The sequence below is a fragment of the Lepidochelys olivacea genome, assembly GCF_965140295.1.
Source record: "Lepidochelys olivacea isolate rLepOli2 genome assembly, chromosome: 2".
In the NCBI taxonomy this organism is placed as follows: Eukaryota; Metazoa; Chordata; order Testudines; family Cheloniidae; genus Lepidochelys; species Lepidochelys olivacea.
Window position 1 is genome coordinate 200,550,280 of NC_140412.1, and position 13,450 is coordinate 200,563,729.

General features: G+C 50.1%; 1 protein-coding gene across 2 annotated transcripts in view; it reads left to right on the plus strand.

Moving 5' to 3' along the window:
* The window catches only part of THRB (thyroid hormone receptor beta), a gene marked incomplete at its 5' end in the record, with an annotated part of 301,539 nt that overhangs the window by 259,588 nt on the left and 28,501 nt on the right, over positions 1 to 13,450 (plus strand). For both annotated transcript variants that reach the window (XM_084619845.1, XM_084619844.1), the window contains 2 exons: positions 863 to 1,010; positions 4,434 to 4,639. In XM_084619845.1, the coding sequence (XP_084475971.1) occupies positions 863 to 1,010; positions 4,434 to 4,639 (354 nt within the window). The remainder of the gene's footprint in view (positions 1 to 862; positions 1,011 to 4,433; positions 4,640 to 13,450) is intronic.

A 13,450-nucleotide genomic window follows, 5' to 3' on the forward strand; every position in this document is an offset into this window, starting at 1 on the left:
AATCATTGACGTCAGTGGAGCTGTATCAATTTATGCCAGCTGGCCCCAAATACATACTGCAATTCATGGTGATAATCTGACATGTGACATTTTGTCCTGACTACAAAGGTGGGCATAGGTAAGGGTGTACTCATTTCCTCAGATTTATAGTCCACTTGAAAATTGTGGGTTCAATATTTAGGCTTGAGCTCAAAACTTCTGATGGGCAAGTTTTGTTTGGCTCTGGCAAAATGCTACTGCTGCATGTGTTTTTGTTTTTAATTCTCTCGGTAGCCTTAATTACTTTCACGCAAGCATCTTGCACACAAGCAGATGTTTCCCTTTAGTCAGAAATAAATGTTTTAATTTAGAGATGGGCCTGAATTAAACCCCCAGATTCAAATGCTCTTGGGCTTTTGGGAGGTCTGAATCTCAACCTGGATGCAGATCAGAATTCCTTACTTGGCCTCTGTGTTTACAATAGGACTCCTCGAAAACACCAGCTCTGAACACACTTTGTGGGTGGTTCAGAATCTGAGTTTAGATGCAAATACTGCAATTGGTACCTCTGTCAAAAAGAGGCAAAACTAGCACCCTGCATCTGAACAGTACCTCACCCACATTTGGATCTAGACATCCCAGGTCTATCTCTAGTTTTAATTTTAGGGGAAAATGTTTCTTGCAACCCAAAATGTTTCTTGCAACCCAAAAAAGTAAGGAGCCTATATTAAGGGATTGATGTGCTCATTAAATATCCTAGAACTTTATGACACACAATATTCCATCTTGCATACATGGTTGCATCAGTACCAAGCCCAAGTACCTTTCAACACCAAAAGAAACACAAAACACTAATGCCTCCTGAATTTTCTTTCCCACTTAGGGATTTTTTCGAAGAACCATTCAGAAAAATCTCCATCCAACCTATTCCTGTAAATATGAAGGAAAATGTGTGATAGACAAAGTGACAAGAAACCAGTGTCAGGAATGTCGCTTCAAAAAATGCATCTATGTTGGCATGGCAACAGATTGTAAGTAGATTTCTTTTTTCTTCTTTTAATTTTGCTCTTTGTTTAAAATGTGTTGACTGGTGAAGATTGCTTGAACAGAACGGACACACCAGCAAATTTTCCCTTTTATAACGTAGTGTTTGGAAATTATGTTTATTATTATAACAAACTATTTCTGTCATAGGGTGGTAATATTTTGTTTACTTTTAATAGATTGGACCTTCTCTTGGCCTTAACCACATTATGTAACATGAAGGATGTTAATTTCTAGTGTGGGAGAGGGAATCCATTTGGATAGATGCCTTGCTGGAAAAACATCTTGTTTAGAAATTTCTAGAGAATGTGAAGTTGAATGTATGTTTTTATGAGTCATCCTGTAGTTTGTTTTATTTTTAGCCATAAAGGACGTATGTACTGAGAGAGAGTGCTACTCAAATTCTAGAGAACCAGGACATATGGCTGCAAGATTAACCCTTAGGGATCTTGTTTTCCCATCATTGCACAGGGGATTTACACCATAACTTAAATTAGTATAAATGGGAGTAACTTACATAAATCCCCCCGCATTAGTTAATGATTGTTACCAGTGTAATCCCCTGCAGAAAAACAAAGTGAGAAAAGACCCATTAAGGAGAAATTACGCAACTAAAATGTGCTAAGTTTGTTTGTCCTAATAGGAATTATAATGTTTTACATATACACGGAAGCATTGATTAGAATGAAGTATCTGTCATTTCATCATTCCCAATGAAAATGGCATGAGAGGGGACTGGGTGGCTCTAGGCCACCAGGTCGAATGCAGCCCAGACTGGCAGTGACCAAAAGTTACTACCATTGGCTGTTTAGTGGCTATTTAAAATGAGATATTGATCTCAGTTTGGTTCCTGTTAGAAGATGTCAACACCACCATTAATTGGTAGTCCCAGTAGAGGAGTGAATAAGCATGACAGCCAAACTCTCCCTCTACCAGTAGAGGTGACCCTTCCAGTTTAGAATTGATCCATATTACTGGGACAAGGTACAGGAAGCGTTGCTGCTCCCTATGTATTACCAGTTATGGACAAAACCTGCTCTCTTTTCCAACTTGAATAGTTCAGTCTACTTAAATGGGACAACTCATGTGAGTAGGGCAAGGAGGATTTTTCTCTCTGTGGATAAACAGAGGTGATCCATCTCTAGGGCTGTCTAATGCGATATGTGTCACTAGAACTGGACTCAGAAAAAATTAGAAAAGCCTACAGGAATAAGGGTGAGGGGAATTGTTAGTGGTGGAAATTTATATGACCAAATAATATTCCAGGTCATTTATCATCTTTGTGTATTCACAGAACCTAGTCAACCTCTACACCAGGGGTTCTCAAACTTCATTGCACCGCAACCCCCTTCTGACGATAAAAATTACTATGTGACCCCAGAAGCGGAGGCTGAAGTCTGAGCCAGACTGAGCCCCACTGCCCAGGGCAGGGGGCCAAAGCCCAAGGGCTTCAGCCCCAGGGCAGGGGACCATAGCCTGAGCCCTGCCACCCAGGTCAGAAGCCCTTGGGCTTCGGCCTTGGGCAGTAGGGCACAAGCTTCAGCTTTGGCCCTGGGCTGTGGGGCTTGGGCTTTGGCTCCGGGCCCTAGCAAGTCTAACACCAGCCCTGGTGACCCCATTAAAATGGGGTCCCGACCCACTTTGGGGTCCTGACCCATAGTTTGAGAACCGCTGGTCTAGAGGCAACTAGGAGTTTGTTATAGGAAAATCAGCACTCACAGTTAAAACACATTCTCTGCAGTAACTTCCTTGAAATGAAATCCTATATTCAGGGTTTGAAAACTACCCTTGCTCATGGTCAGTAGAAAGCTTTCACAGACAAGTGCCATCAAATTATGCAGAATTTAATCTCATTTACAAAATTTAAGATTCTGGCTCTTTGTCTGCAACCTGTGAACATGAGACAAATGGAAACTGAGGTAGTACTGTCTTCCTGAACTCTGTCTGCAGACTTCAATGCCTCCACTGCTGCTCATCGCTTTCCCAGGTTGCACCAGTGGGAAATTGTCTAGTTTCCTATCAGTTAAACTGAGGCTATTTGGAGTCCTGTGGATAATGGTGAGACTTATGAGGCAACAGATTAATCTAACCTTGCAGCTTGGGGAAGCTAAGAGCAACAGCAGAGGAAGGCATTGGAGCTGTCCATATAGAGTAGGGCTATTCCCTTTGGAAGAGGTGTGTATTTTGATCTGGTCGACAGTCCTTTAGAGAGCCTGACTGTACTATGTAGACTGGCCTCTCAACCTCTTCTTGAAGTGGACTCTAAATATTTTATTACTTTACATTCTGCCATGGTATAGACTTAAACTGCTGTCATCACTTTCTCCCTTTTGTACTCTAGGAAAGTGAGGTCTCGTAGAGATCAAAATAGGGAGGCTGAAGAGAAGCTAGATTATATCAAGGCAACAATAAATTTCCTCTATAGTGCCTCCATGACCCTCAAACCCTGCGGCACCTTGCTCAGATGTTGCTTGGGTCTCTAGATACACACCACACTTCTGCAGGCAATCTCTGGAGCCCTGCCTCATTCCATAATTGTGTTTGCCCACAACCAATTTCATTTAATTGGTATAGGTCGGGGGTTTTCAAACTTAATTGCACCATGATCCCCTTCTAACAACAAAAATGACTACGCGACCCCAGGAGCAGGGGCCGAAGTCTGAGCCCGCCCAAGCCTCACCGCCCTAGGCAGGAGGCCAAAGCCAAAACCCAAGGGCTTCAGTCCCAGAGCAGGGGACTGTAGCCTCAGTCCCACTGCCCAGGGCTGAAGCATGGGCTTCAGCTTTGGCCCTGGGCGGTGGGTGATGAGACTTCGGCCCCAGGCCTCAGCAAGTCTAACACCAGCCCTGGCGACTCCATTAAAATGGGGTCGCAAGCCACTTTGGGGTCCTGACCCACAGTTTGAGAACTGCCGCTCTACACTATTATATTCTTGCTTCCCATTTTACCACATGTCAGTTTATGAGACTGTAACATGAGCACTGGCTTGGCTGTTCTTTTGTTTCCTTTTCTTTCTTAAGGAAAAGGAAAGACCCCTCGTTTTCTAGCTTGGAATACACTAACAAGTGGATGGGGGGTCCAATTTACTATCAGTCTTGCATAGTTTTACACTCTGTGAGTGGTCCCATTGAACATAGTGGGACTCCATTGAAGACAATGGCACTACTCTCCATGAATAAAGTTAAGCACATGTGTAAGTAAATCATTCAGGATCTAGAGAGAATAAGTGTGGGGTAAGAAAGACTAGCTCTGCTACCTTCCAGGCTGGCTGATAGACTTCTTCACCAACTGCCTTGTCAAGTTGTTTCTAGTTCTCTCAGCACATCTGAGATAAGTCAGACTAAAATTCAGACACTCCCAAGAGCAGGTGTCCATTTTGTTACTTTTTATTTTGTTTTTATTCCTGATAGTGGTGCTGGATGACAGCAAGCGGTTAGCAAAAAGGAAGCTGATAGAAGAAAACCGAGAGAAGAGACGTCGGGAAGAGCTACAAAAAACAATTGGGCACAGACCCGAGCCAACAGATGAGGAATGGGAGCTGATCAAAATTGTCACTGAAGCGCATGTGGCCACTAATGCACAAGGAAGTCACTGGAAACAAAAAAGGAAATTTCTGGTAGGAACTGAAGCCTTGTACTCTGCTTTTGTTGCCAATTTCTTTTATTCCCTCATAAGCCCCTTCCCAGCACTGTCACCCCCAAATTTGTTTGTATGTTGACTGGTGAACTGTATGAAAAATCACATGAACTTCATAATTAGTGGTTGCCAGTTTCTGTGAATCTGATCATCTGATCAAACTATGCAGCTAAAACGGGAACCCCCTGTTCTGGTAGAGTAAGGAAAAATAGAAAGTACATCTTACTCCTTATATGCTGGTGTCAGCCCATAATATAAATAATGGTTATGTGTGTGCATGTGTATTCAGACACATTTGTCCATGTATGGACTGATATCCAGCACGGCTTCATGTTGTGAATAAAAACCTTTTTTTCAGGTAATAACACAAAAATCAGATTTTTGTTAAATTGTGTTTTTATTGCCCCTTTGTTCAAAAATGAATACATTTATTTAAACCAAAAAAAAAAATTCTGGGAGGAGGAATTAAGCTCAGCAAAAACAGGATAGTACATCACTGGGATTGCAGATTATAGAAGGACCCTGGGGACCTTTTCAGGGGAAATGTCTAACTATTGAATAAGTGATAACTGAGGTTCAGCCTAGAAAATAAAAGGCTCAGCCCCTAAAAAGGGTTTGTTTCATTTCTGATTATTTTTCTAAATTTGATTTGTAAAGGAAATTAATGCAGAATACCAAATGCTCCTGCAGCACACAAATACCAAAGGGCCTCAAAGGAAAGTGAAATATACTTCAGTCCAAGGTACACCAGACCATAGAATGACCTCCAGGTGGAAATTCTCATATCTATACACACATACACCTGCAGTGTACTCCACTGCACAAACCTTGAGCCATTGTTAAGCCCACTACAGGAAGTTTTGCATTTGAGTCAGCTGATCAGTTTTTTGACGTTGTGACAAAGTTTCTGCTCTCCCTTGGTGGGTCTTGCACTTATTGGCGGATTTACTCGCCTTGGAGCTTTACGGCAGCCCTCAGCTTGGCCGTTTTTCTGAATTTACAGTCCAGGTTGACTCCTCCTATGTCTGACCAGGACTTGGGAGGATTTGGGGAGAACCTGGGCCCGCTCTCTACTCCGGGTTCCAGCCCAGGGCCCTGTGGAATGCAGCTGTCTAGAGTGACTCCGGGAACAGCTGTGCGACAGCTACAACTCCCTGGGCTACTTCCCCATGGCCTCCTCCCAACACCTTCTTTATCCTCACCATAGGACCTTCCTCCTGGTGTCTGATAATGCTTGTACACCTCAGTCCTCCAACAGTCCGCGTTCTCATTCTTAGCTCTTAGTGCTTCTTGCTCCCAGCTCCTCACACGCAACCACAAACTGAAGTGAGCTCCTTTTTAAAACCCAGGTGCCCTGATTAGCCTACCTTAATTGATTTTAGCAGCTTCTTGATTGGCTGCAGGTGTTCTAATCAGCCTGTCTTAATTGTCTCCAGAAGGTTCCTGATTGTTCTGGAACCTTCCCTGCTCCCTTACCCAGGGAAAAGGGACCTACTTAGCCTGGGGCTTATATATCTGCCTTCTATTACTCCCCTATAGCCATCTGGCCTGACCCTGTCACATATCCCCCGAGTCTGCTCAACACTACGGGGTTGGGCAACTTGGGACTTCAGGCAGTGTACTCGTGACAAGCCATCTGCATTGCCATGGTGGCTTCCAGCCTGGTGTTGTATGGTGAATTGGAAACATTGTAGGGACAGGAACCATCTGGTCACTCTTGCATTCTTCTCTTTATTTTGCTGCATCCACTGGAGGGGTGCATGGTCAGTCACGAGGGTAAACCGTCGTCCCAGAAGGTAATAACGTAATGTTTCCATGGCCCATTTCACAGCTAGACACTCTCTTTCAACCACGACATACTTCTGCTCTCTCGGGAGGAGTTTCCTGCTGAGGTAGAGGATTGGGTGTTCTTTGTCTCCGACCATCTGCAATAGGACAGCTCCCAATCCTACTTCAGATGCATCTGTTTGTAAAATGAATTCTTTGTTGAAGTCTGGGGCTATAAGCATGGGGTACTGCAGAGGGCTGTCTGTAGATCCCTAAATGCTTTCTCTGCGGCATCTGTCCACTTCACCATGTCTGGACCCCGGGCTTTAATCAGGTCTGTCAGGGGACTCGCTCTGGTAGCAAAATGGGGAATAAATCGTCGGTAGTACCCCACTACCCCCAGGAACGCCCGGACTTGCTTTTTCCGATTCGGCTGGGCCAATTTTGGATAGCCTCTAGTTTGTTTAGTTGGGGCTTGACCATGCCCCTTCCTACAATGTAGCCAAGGTATTTAGCCTCGGTGCCATCGGGTTTGGGCACCAACACAGTCGGGCTTGACCACTGACTGTGGGACTCTTTGATGACTCCCAGCTCCAACATCCTTTTTACCTCTGCCTTGATCTCCTCCCTTTTTGCTGCTGGGACCTGATAGGGCCTTAAAGTTACCTTTGCCCCAGGGTCTGTGATAATGTGGTGATATGCTTCAGTGGTCCAGCCTGGTTTGGTTGAAAACACGTCCTGGTATTGGATGATCATCTCAGTTACCTCCTTCTTCTGGTTTGATGTCAGATCAGTGGATATCCTGATCTGCTCCTGCATGTTATTTCCCTGGATCGGGGTCTCTTGGGCCACTACACATGCCTCTTGTTGGTGCCAAGGCTTTAAGAGGTTAATGTGATAAATTTGTTCTTGTTTCCGGCATCCTGGCTGCCACACCTTGTAGGTTACTTCCCCCACGGGTTCAACCACCTCATAGGGCCCCTGCCATTGGGCCAAAAGCTTGCTTTCTGCCGTGGGTACCCACACCATCACCCGATCCCCTGGTTGGAACTTTTGCCTGGCGATTGTAATGGGTTCGCTGGGCCTCCTGCGCCTTTTCCAAATGTTCCCGTACAATAGGGGTGACCCGGCCTATCCGTTCTCGCATCTGCAACACATGGTCAATTATATTTCTCCCCTCGTTGGGTTCCTCTTCCCAGATTTCTTTTGCAATATCTAGTATGCCATGGGGGTGGCGTCCGTATAATAATTCAAAGGGGGAAAACCCAGTTGAGGCCTGAGGTACCTCCCAGATTGCAAACATAAGGTAGGGAGTAGTGTGTCCCAATCCTTCCCATCTCGACTTTTTTACCACTTTCCTTATCATTGCCTTGAGGGTTCAGTTAAACCTTTCTACCAGCCCATCGGTCTGCGGATGATAGACTGAAGTTCTCAGGGTAAGTATATGGAGCAGCGTACAGAGGTCCTTCATTAGCTTCGACATAAATGGGGTACCTTGGTCTGTTAATATCTCCTTTGGTAGCCCCACTCAGGCAAAGATCCCCACCAACTCGTTAGCTATCGTTTTAGAGGCCGTGTTCCACAGGGGGACGGCTTCTGGGTAGCGAGTAGCATAATCCAGAACGACAAGTATATATTGGTGGCCCCGGGCTGTCTTCTCCATGGGTCCCACTAGATCCATGGCTATTCACTCGAAGGGGACCTCTATAATGGGAAGGGGTACTAAAGGTGCCCTCAAGTGGGGATGGGGACTGTGCAGCTGACACTCCGGGCAGGACGCACAGTACCTCCGCACTTCTTCATGTACTCTGGGCCAGAAGAATTGTCGCAGGACCCATGCCAGGGTCTTCTCTACCCCCAAATGCCCCCCAAAAAGATTACTATGGGCAAGACTTAATACAGAATTCTGGTGTTTTTGAGGTATTGGGATCTGCTGTACCTTCTGCCCCTGTATTGGTGCAATCTGGTATAAGAGATTCTTCTTCATTATGAAGTAGGGTCCTGGTCCCTGGGTTTTCCCTTCCACGGGGACCCCATCTATTTCGGTCACCTCCTTCCTAATGTTGTCATACCGTGGGTCTTCAGCCTGGTCCCGTCCAAAATTTCCTCTCCTGGAGCTAATCTGCCCGAGATCTAGGAGGCCAGTCTCTGTTGCCTCTACTGGTTCAGAGGCATTAGGGTGTGGGTCCGACTCGGATGCTTCTCCCTCCTGGGTGGCCTCCTTTTCAGCTGCTCGGGTCCGCCTACCTATGAGAGTGACCCTCTGGCTTTGGGCCAGTATTCGGTTTCCCAAGGCCTTAGCTGTCCTTCTTTCCCTTTTCATCTTTCTACGCTGTCTGAGAGTGGAGAACAAATCTGGGGATATTTCAGAGAAGGTTGGGGGTTGACAGTCTACTGTGGATGCCGCACTACTTTCAGGGCTTCCCCCTTTCTCCAATTCCTCTACCTGGAGTAAGTCTCCAAACCCTGGGAAGTCCCTCCCTATGAGCACTGGGTATGGGAGTTTAGGGACTACACCTGCTGCTACCTCAGTAGTGTTCCCCTGAATCTCGATTTTTACTGGGATGGTGGGGTAATAACTAACTGTCCCATGGACGCATATTATCCCCATACGCTTAGCCCACAGCAACTGACTACGCTTCACGAGATTCCCCGAGACAAGTGTGATAGCACTCCCCAAATCAACCAGTGCTGTGGTCTCTACCCCATTTAGCTTCACCGGTCTAGTATACATATGTGGGGTTAGTGAGACCTCCACAAGGTGGATTAGGGAGCCTGGGTCTGCCCAGTTCCCCAGGTTACACTGCATAGGCTCCTCGGCATTGGGACACTGTGCAGCTATGTGTCCCCACTCCCAGCAGGCGTAACATCTGTAAGGAGCCCTAGGCATTCCCCGGTCTCTTGGTTTGGGTAGTCTAATATCACGATCCTCTTCCCCCTCAGTGCTCCGACTCTTTGTGGCTTCTGGTGGGCCTTCAGCCCCTCTCTTTTTCCACCTGGGTTCTCCTGGTGGCCCAGTCACCCAAGCTCTAGGGCTTGGTGCTGCTAGTTTAACCCGGGGTGCTTCTTCCTTAACTGGTCGGGTCAGCTCCCTAGCCGTCCTTCACCTCTCTACCTGTGCGACAACCTCGTCGTAGGTGGAGGGTTCGTTCTGGCTTACCCAGGCATGAAGGTCTGGCGGTAGTCCTCTCATGTACCGGTCGATGACCAGAACCTCTAGTATCTCCTCCAGACTCCAGGACTCAGTTTGTAACCACTTTTATGCGAGATGGATGAGGTCATATAATTGGGACCGTGGGGTTTTGTTTTCATGGTACCTCCACTCATGATATCGCTGGGCCTGCACTGCGGTTGTTACCCCAGATCTGGCCAGGATCTCTGCTTTCAGCTGGGGGTAGTCTGCCGCAGCCTCTTCAGGCAAATCATATGAGGCCTTCTGGGCCTCCCCACACCGGAATGGAGCGAGGATGCCAGACCACTGTTCTCGGGGCCAAGCCTCCCACAGGGCTGTCCTATCAAAGGCCAGGAGGTATGCCTCCACATCATCCTCCCGCGTCATTTTCTGCAGCCAATTGCTGGCCTGCATGATCTGCGTCCCATCATGGCCGCGGTTCTGCTCTGTAAGGGCCTTACCTGGTTTACCAGTTCCCGCAACATAACCTGGTCTTGAGCACCCTGGTCCATCAGCAGATGATTAGTCTCTTGCTGCAGCCTCACTGCGTCCTGTTGGGCGGCTGCCTGGACACGAGTAGCCTCTTGCTGGGCAGCCGTGGCTTGTATCAGTGCCCGCACTACCTCCTCCATTGTGGTGAAAAAATCAAAAATAGATGCTCTTCACTTTTTTTTTCTTTTTTTTTTTCCTTCCAAAAACCCTCCTTCTTCCGCCCTGCTGTGGATACCAGATCCCACTTCCGACACCAGTTGTGACAAAGTTCCTGCTCTACCTTGGTGGGTCTTGCGCTTATTAGCGGATTTGCTCGCCTTGGAGCTTCATGGCAGCCCTCAGCTTGGTCGTTTTTCTGAATTCATAGTCCAGGTCGACTCCTCCTATGTCTGACCAGGACTTGGGAGGATTTGGGGGGAACCCGTGTCCGCCCTCTACTCCGGGTTCCAGCCCAGGGCCCTGTGGAATGCAGCTGTCTAGAGTGACTCCGGGAACAGCTGTGCGACAGCTACAATTCCCTGGGCTACTTCCCCATGGCCTCCTCCCAACACCTTCTTTATCCTCACCATAGGACCTTCCTCCTGGTGTCTGATAATGCTTGTACTCCTCAGTCCTCCAACAGTCCACGTTCTCACTCTCAGCTCCTAGTGCCTCTTGCTCCCAGCTCCTCACACGCACACCACAAAGTGAAGAGAGCTCCTTTTTAAAACCCCGGTGCCCTGATTAGCCTGCCTTAATTGAGTCTAGCAGCTTCTTGATTGGCTGCAGGTGTTCTAATCAGCCTCCAGAAGGTTCCTGATTGTTCTGGAACCTTCCCTGTTAAGGAGCCGGAATCGTTCTTCACTCGCTCCTGAGCTATTTGCTTTCCTTTCTTTCCTAAAGCCCCCCGGCCCGGAGTTTTCACACTTTTCCTTTTGCTTAGTTTCCCCCCCCGCGTTTGGGCCGGACGCTTTGTTCTTTTGGTTTCGTTTTTTCCCGTTTTTTTGAGCTGCGTCAGTGTGCTGGCCGGTCGCCAGCACCCCCCCCCCCCCGATGCCTGCTTTTGGACTTTGCTCCTTGCTTACTTGAAACCCCCGGAGGAGGGGGGGAGGACTGCCAACCTGCTGTCCGGAGAGGGGAGTGGACCCCCCCAGACCCAGCTGTCTTGTTTTTTGCCTGGACTTTTTCCGAGAGCCTTGGGACAGAGCCAACAGCTGTAGCAGACGCCAGAGGCCGGAGAACTCCCGGGCAGCTATGAATCATCGTGGAGAGAGGCCGTAAGACTGAGGGATTTCTTTTGAATTTCTACCCTCGGGGGGGGAGTCGACTGCATTTCAGCTGCACCTGCGGCGGCGCAGGGGTGTAGCAGGGAGCTACCCCCAGATCCATCGGTGCCCCCAACCCCCCCCACCACTATTACAACTATCACGGCCCCCGCTGCTTCGTCCCTGCTGGCAATCTGCCATCTGCCTTCGGATCCAGCTGTTTGCTTTGGACTTTGCCTTTTGGACCAGGCATAACAACCAACCAAGCGAGACTCTTTGGACACTTGTGGTGGGTTGTCCTCCCCCCACCCCCCCCCGGATTGTTTACACCGGACCCCGATTTTTGCCCCCCCGCCCCTCCCAGTGTCTCCCTGTCTCTCCCTGCTTACAATGGCAGAGAAGGAGGGACGCAAGGCCCCTCCACCGAAATTGGTTGCCCCTTCCCCATCTACCCTCCTGCCCACCCCTCAAGATTTCCCCACCGCCTCCATTGTTAGAACCCCTGCCACCGCCCCCGCTGGGGCATCGGCAGTGGGAGGCACCGGGGCGATTACTACTGCTGCTCTGGTTCCTGCCCCACTAGATTCTAGGAACCCCCCCCCCAGTTAGATGGAAAAATCGAAGCGGGCCAAAAGGGAAGGGCCCCGCTAATGCCGCTGGACCCTCCGTGGCAGAGGCCGCCCCCACCACAGTGGCCTCGCCATCGATCGCGGCACCCCTCCCAGCTGTTCCCTCCACCAGCTCTGCGACCATCCCTCCCCCGGCCCCCAGGACGTATGCCCGGGTGGCGACAGGCCCCCCCTCACCTGCCGCCTCCTCATCTCGCCCTCCCACTGCCTCCGCTGCCATTACTAGCAATCGGGGCCCTCTTCCCACCCTGACCAGGAAGCACGGTGTCCGTTGCCTCCTAGTGCCCGCCTCGCCCCACGTGGAGGCATACGTGCAGGCGTTGGCGAAAGTGGTAGGACCCATGGCCATTGTGGCGGCCTCCAAGATGTATGGGAAGGTCGTTCTCTTTCTGGCCTCGGAGACTGCCGCCCAGGAGGCGGTGGAGAAGGGCCTAGTGGTGGGGGGGGTGTTTCTCCCCCTAGAACCGCTAGAAGATCTGGGCGTTCGCTTCGTCCTCACCTCCGTTCCTCCCTTTTTACCTAATGTTGCCCTGTTACCTGCTCTCTCTGCCCTGGGGAAGCTTGTTTCTGTTATTAGCCCTCTCCCGTTAGGCTGCAAGGACCCCGCCCTCCGTCACGTCCTATCGTTCCGCCGGCAAGTGCAGATTTTACTGCCGGCGGGGGTGCGTGACGGAGAGGCGCTCGAGGGGTCCTTCCTAGTTCCCTACCAGGGAGCCCGCTATAGGGTCTTTTATTCCACCGGAGAGGCCCGGTGCTACCTCTGCCGCTCGGCAGGGCATGTCCGCAGGGACTGCCCTTTGGCCCGGGGGAGAGGGGCACCTGAGACCCCCGAGACCCGGCGGGATATCGGCCCTGTTGTTGCCGACACCCCTGGCCACCCGGCACCCGACACCACCCCCCCTCCCACCCGATCCACCGCTGCCCCCGTCCGGGCCCAAGAGGCACCCCTCCAACAACGCCCGGGCGACCACAGGAGTCCCACTCTTGCCGTAATCACCTCGGCAGAGCCTATGGAGGGGGGTGTGGCAAAGCTTTTACCGGGTGCAGGAGAGGGCTCACCCCAAGGAGAACCCCCCGCCCCTAATGCTGCCTTGCCGCTACCCCCCCAAACCCCTGAACCTCTGCCTCCGCGCCCCGCTCCGTCCCCTGCTACTCAACCCCCGGACGACGCCATGGAGGGCTGGACTGTAGTCCAGGGGAAGCGAGGCAAGCGGAGGGCTCGAGCTCCGCTGCATTCATCTGACGCGGAAGCCCCCCGGAAGACCAGGAAGGGAGGTACCGACCCTGAGCCTCCCGCCTCGGCCACGAGTGAGATCCATTCGCTGGTGTCGGGAGGTGAAGATAGACCAGCATTGGAGGGTGGAATCCCCCCTCCGCGGGGGACCCTCCCCTCCGAAGCCCCGGGGGAAGCCCCTTCTAACCAGATACCACCTGAACTCCCAACGAACCCCGACGTGACCGCCGAGGCGGGCCCTAGCGGAGAGGCC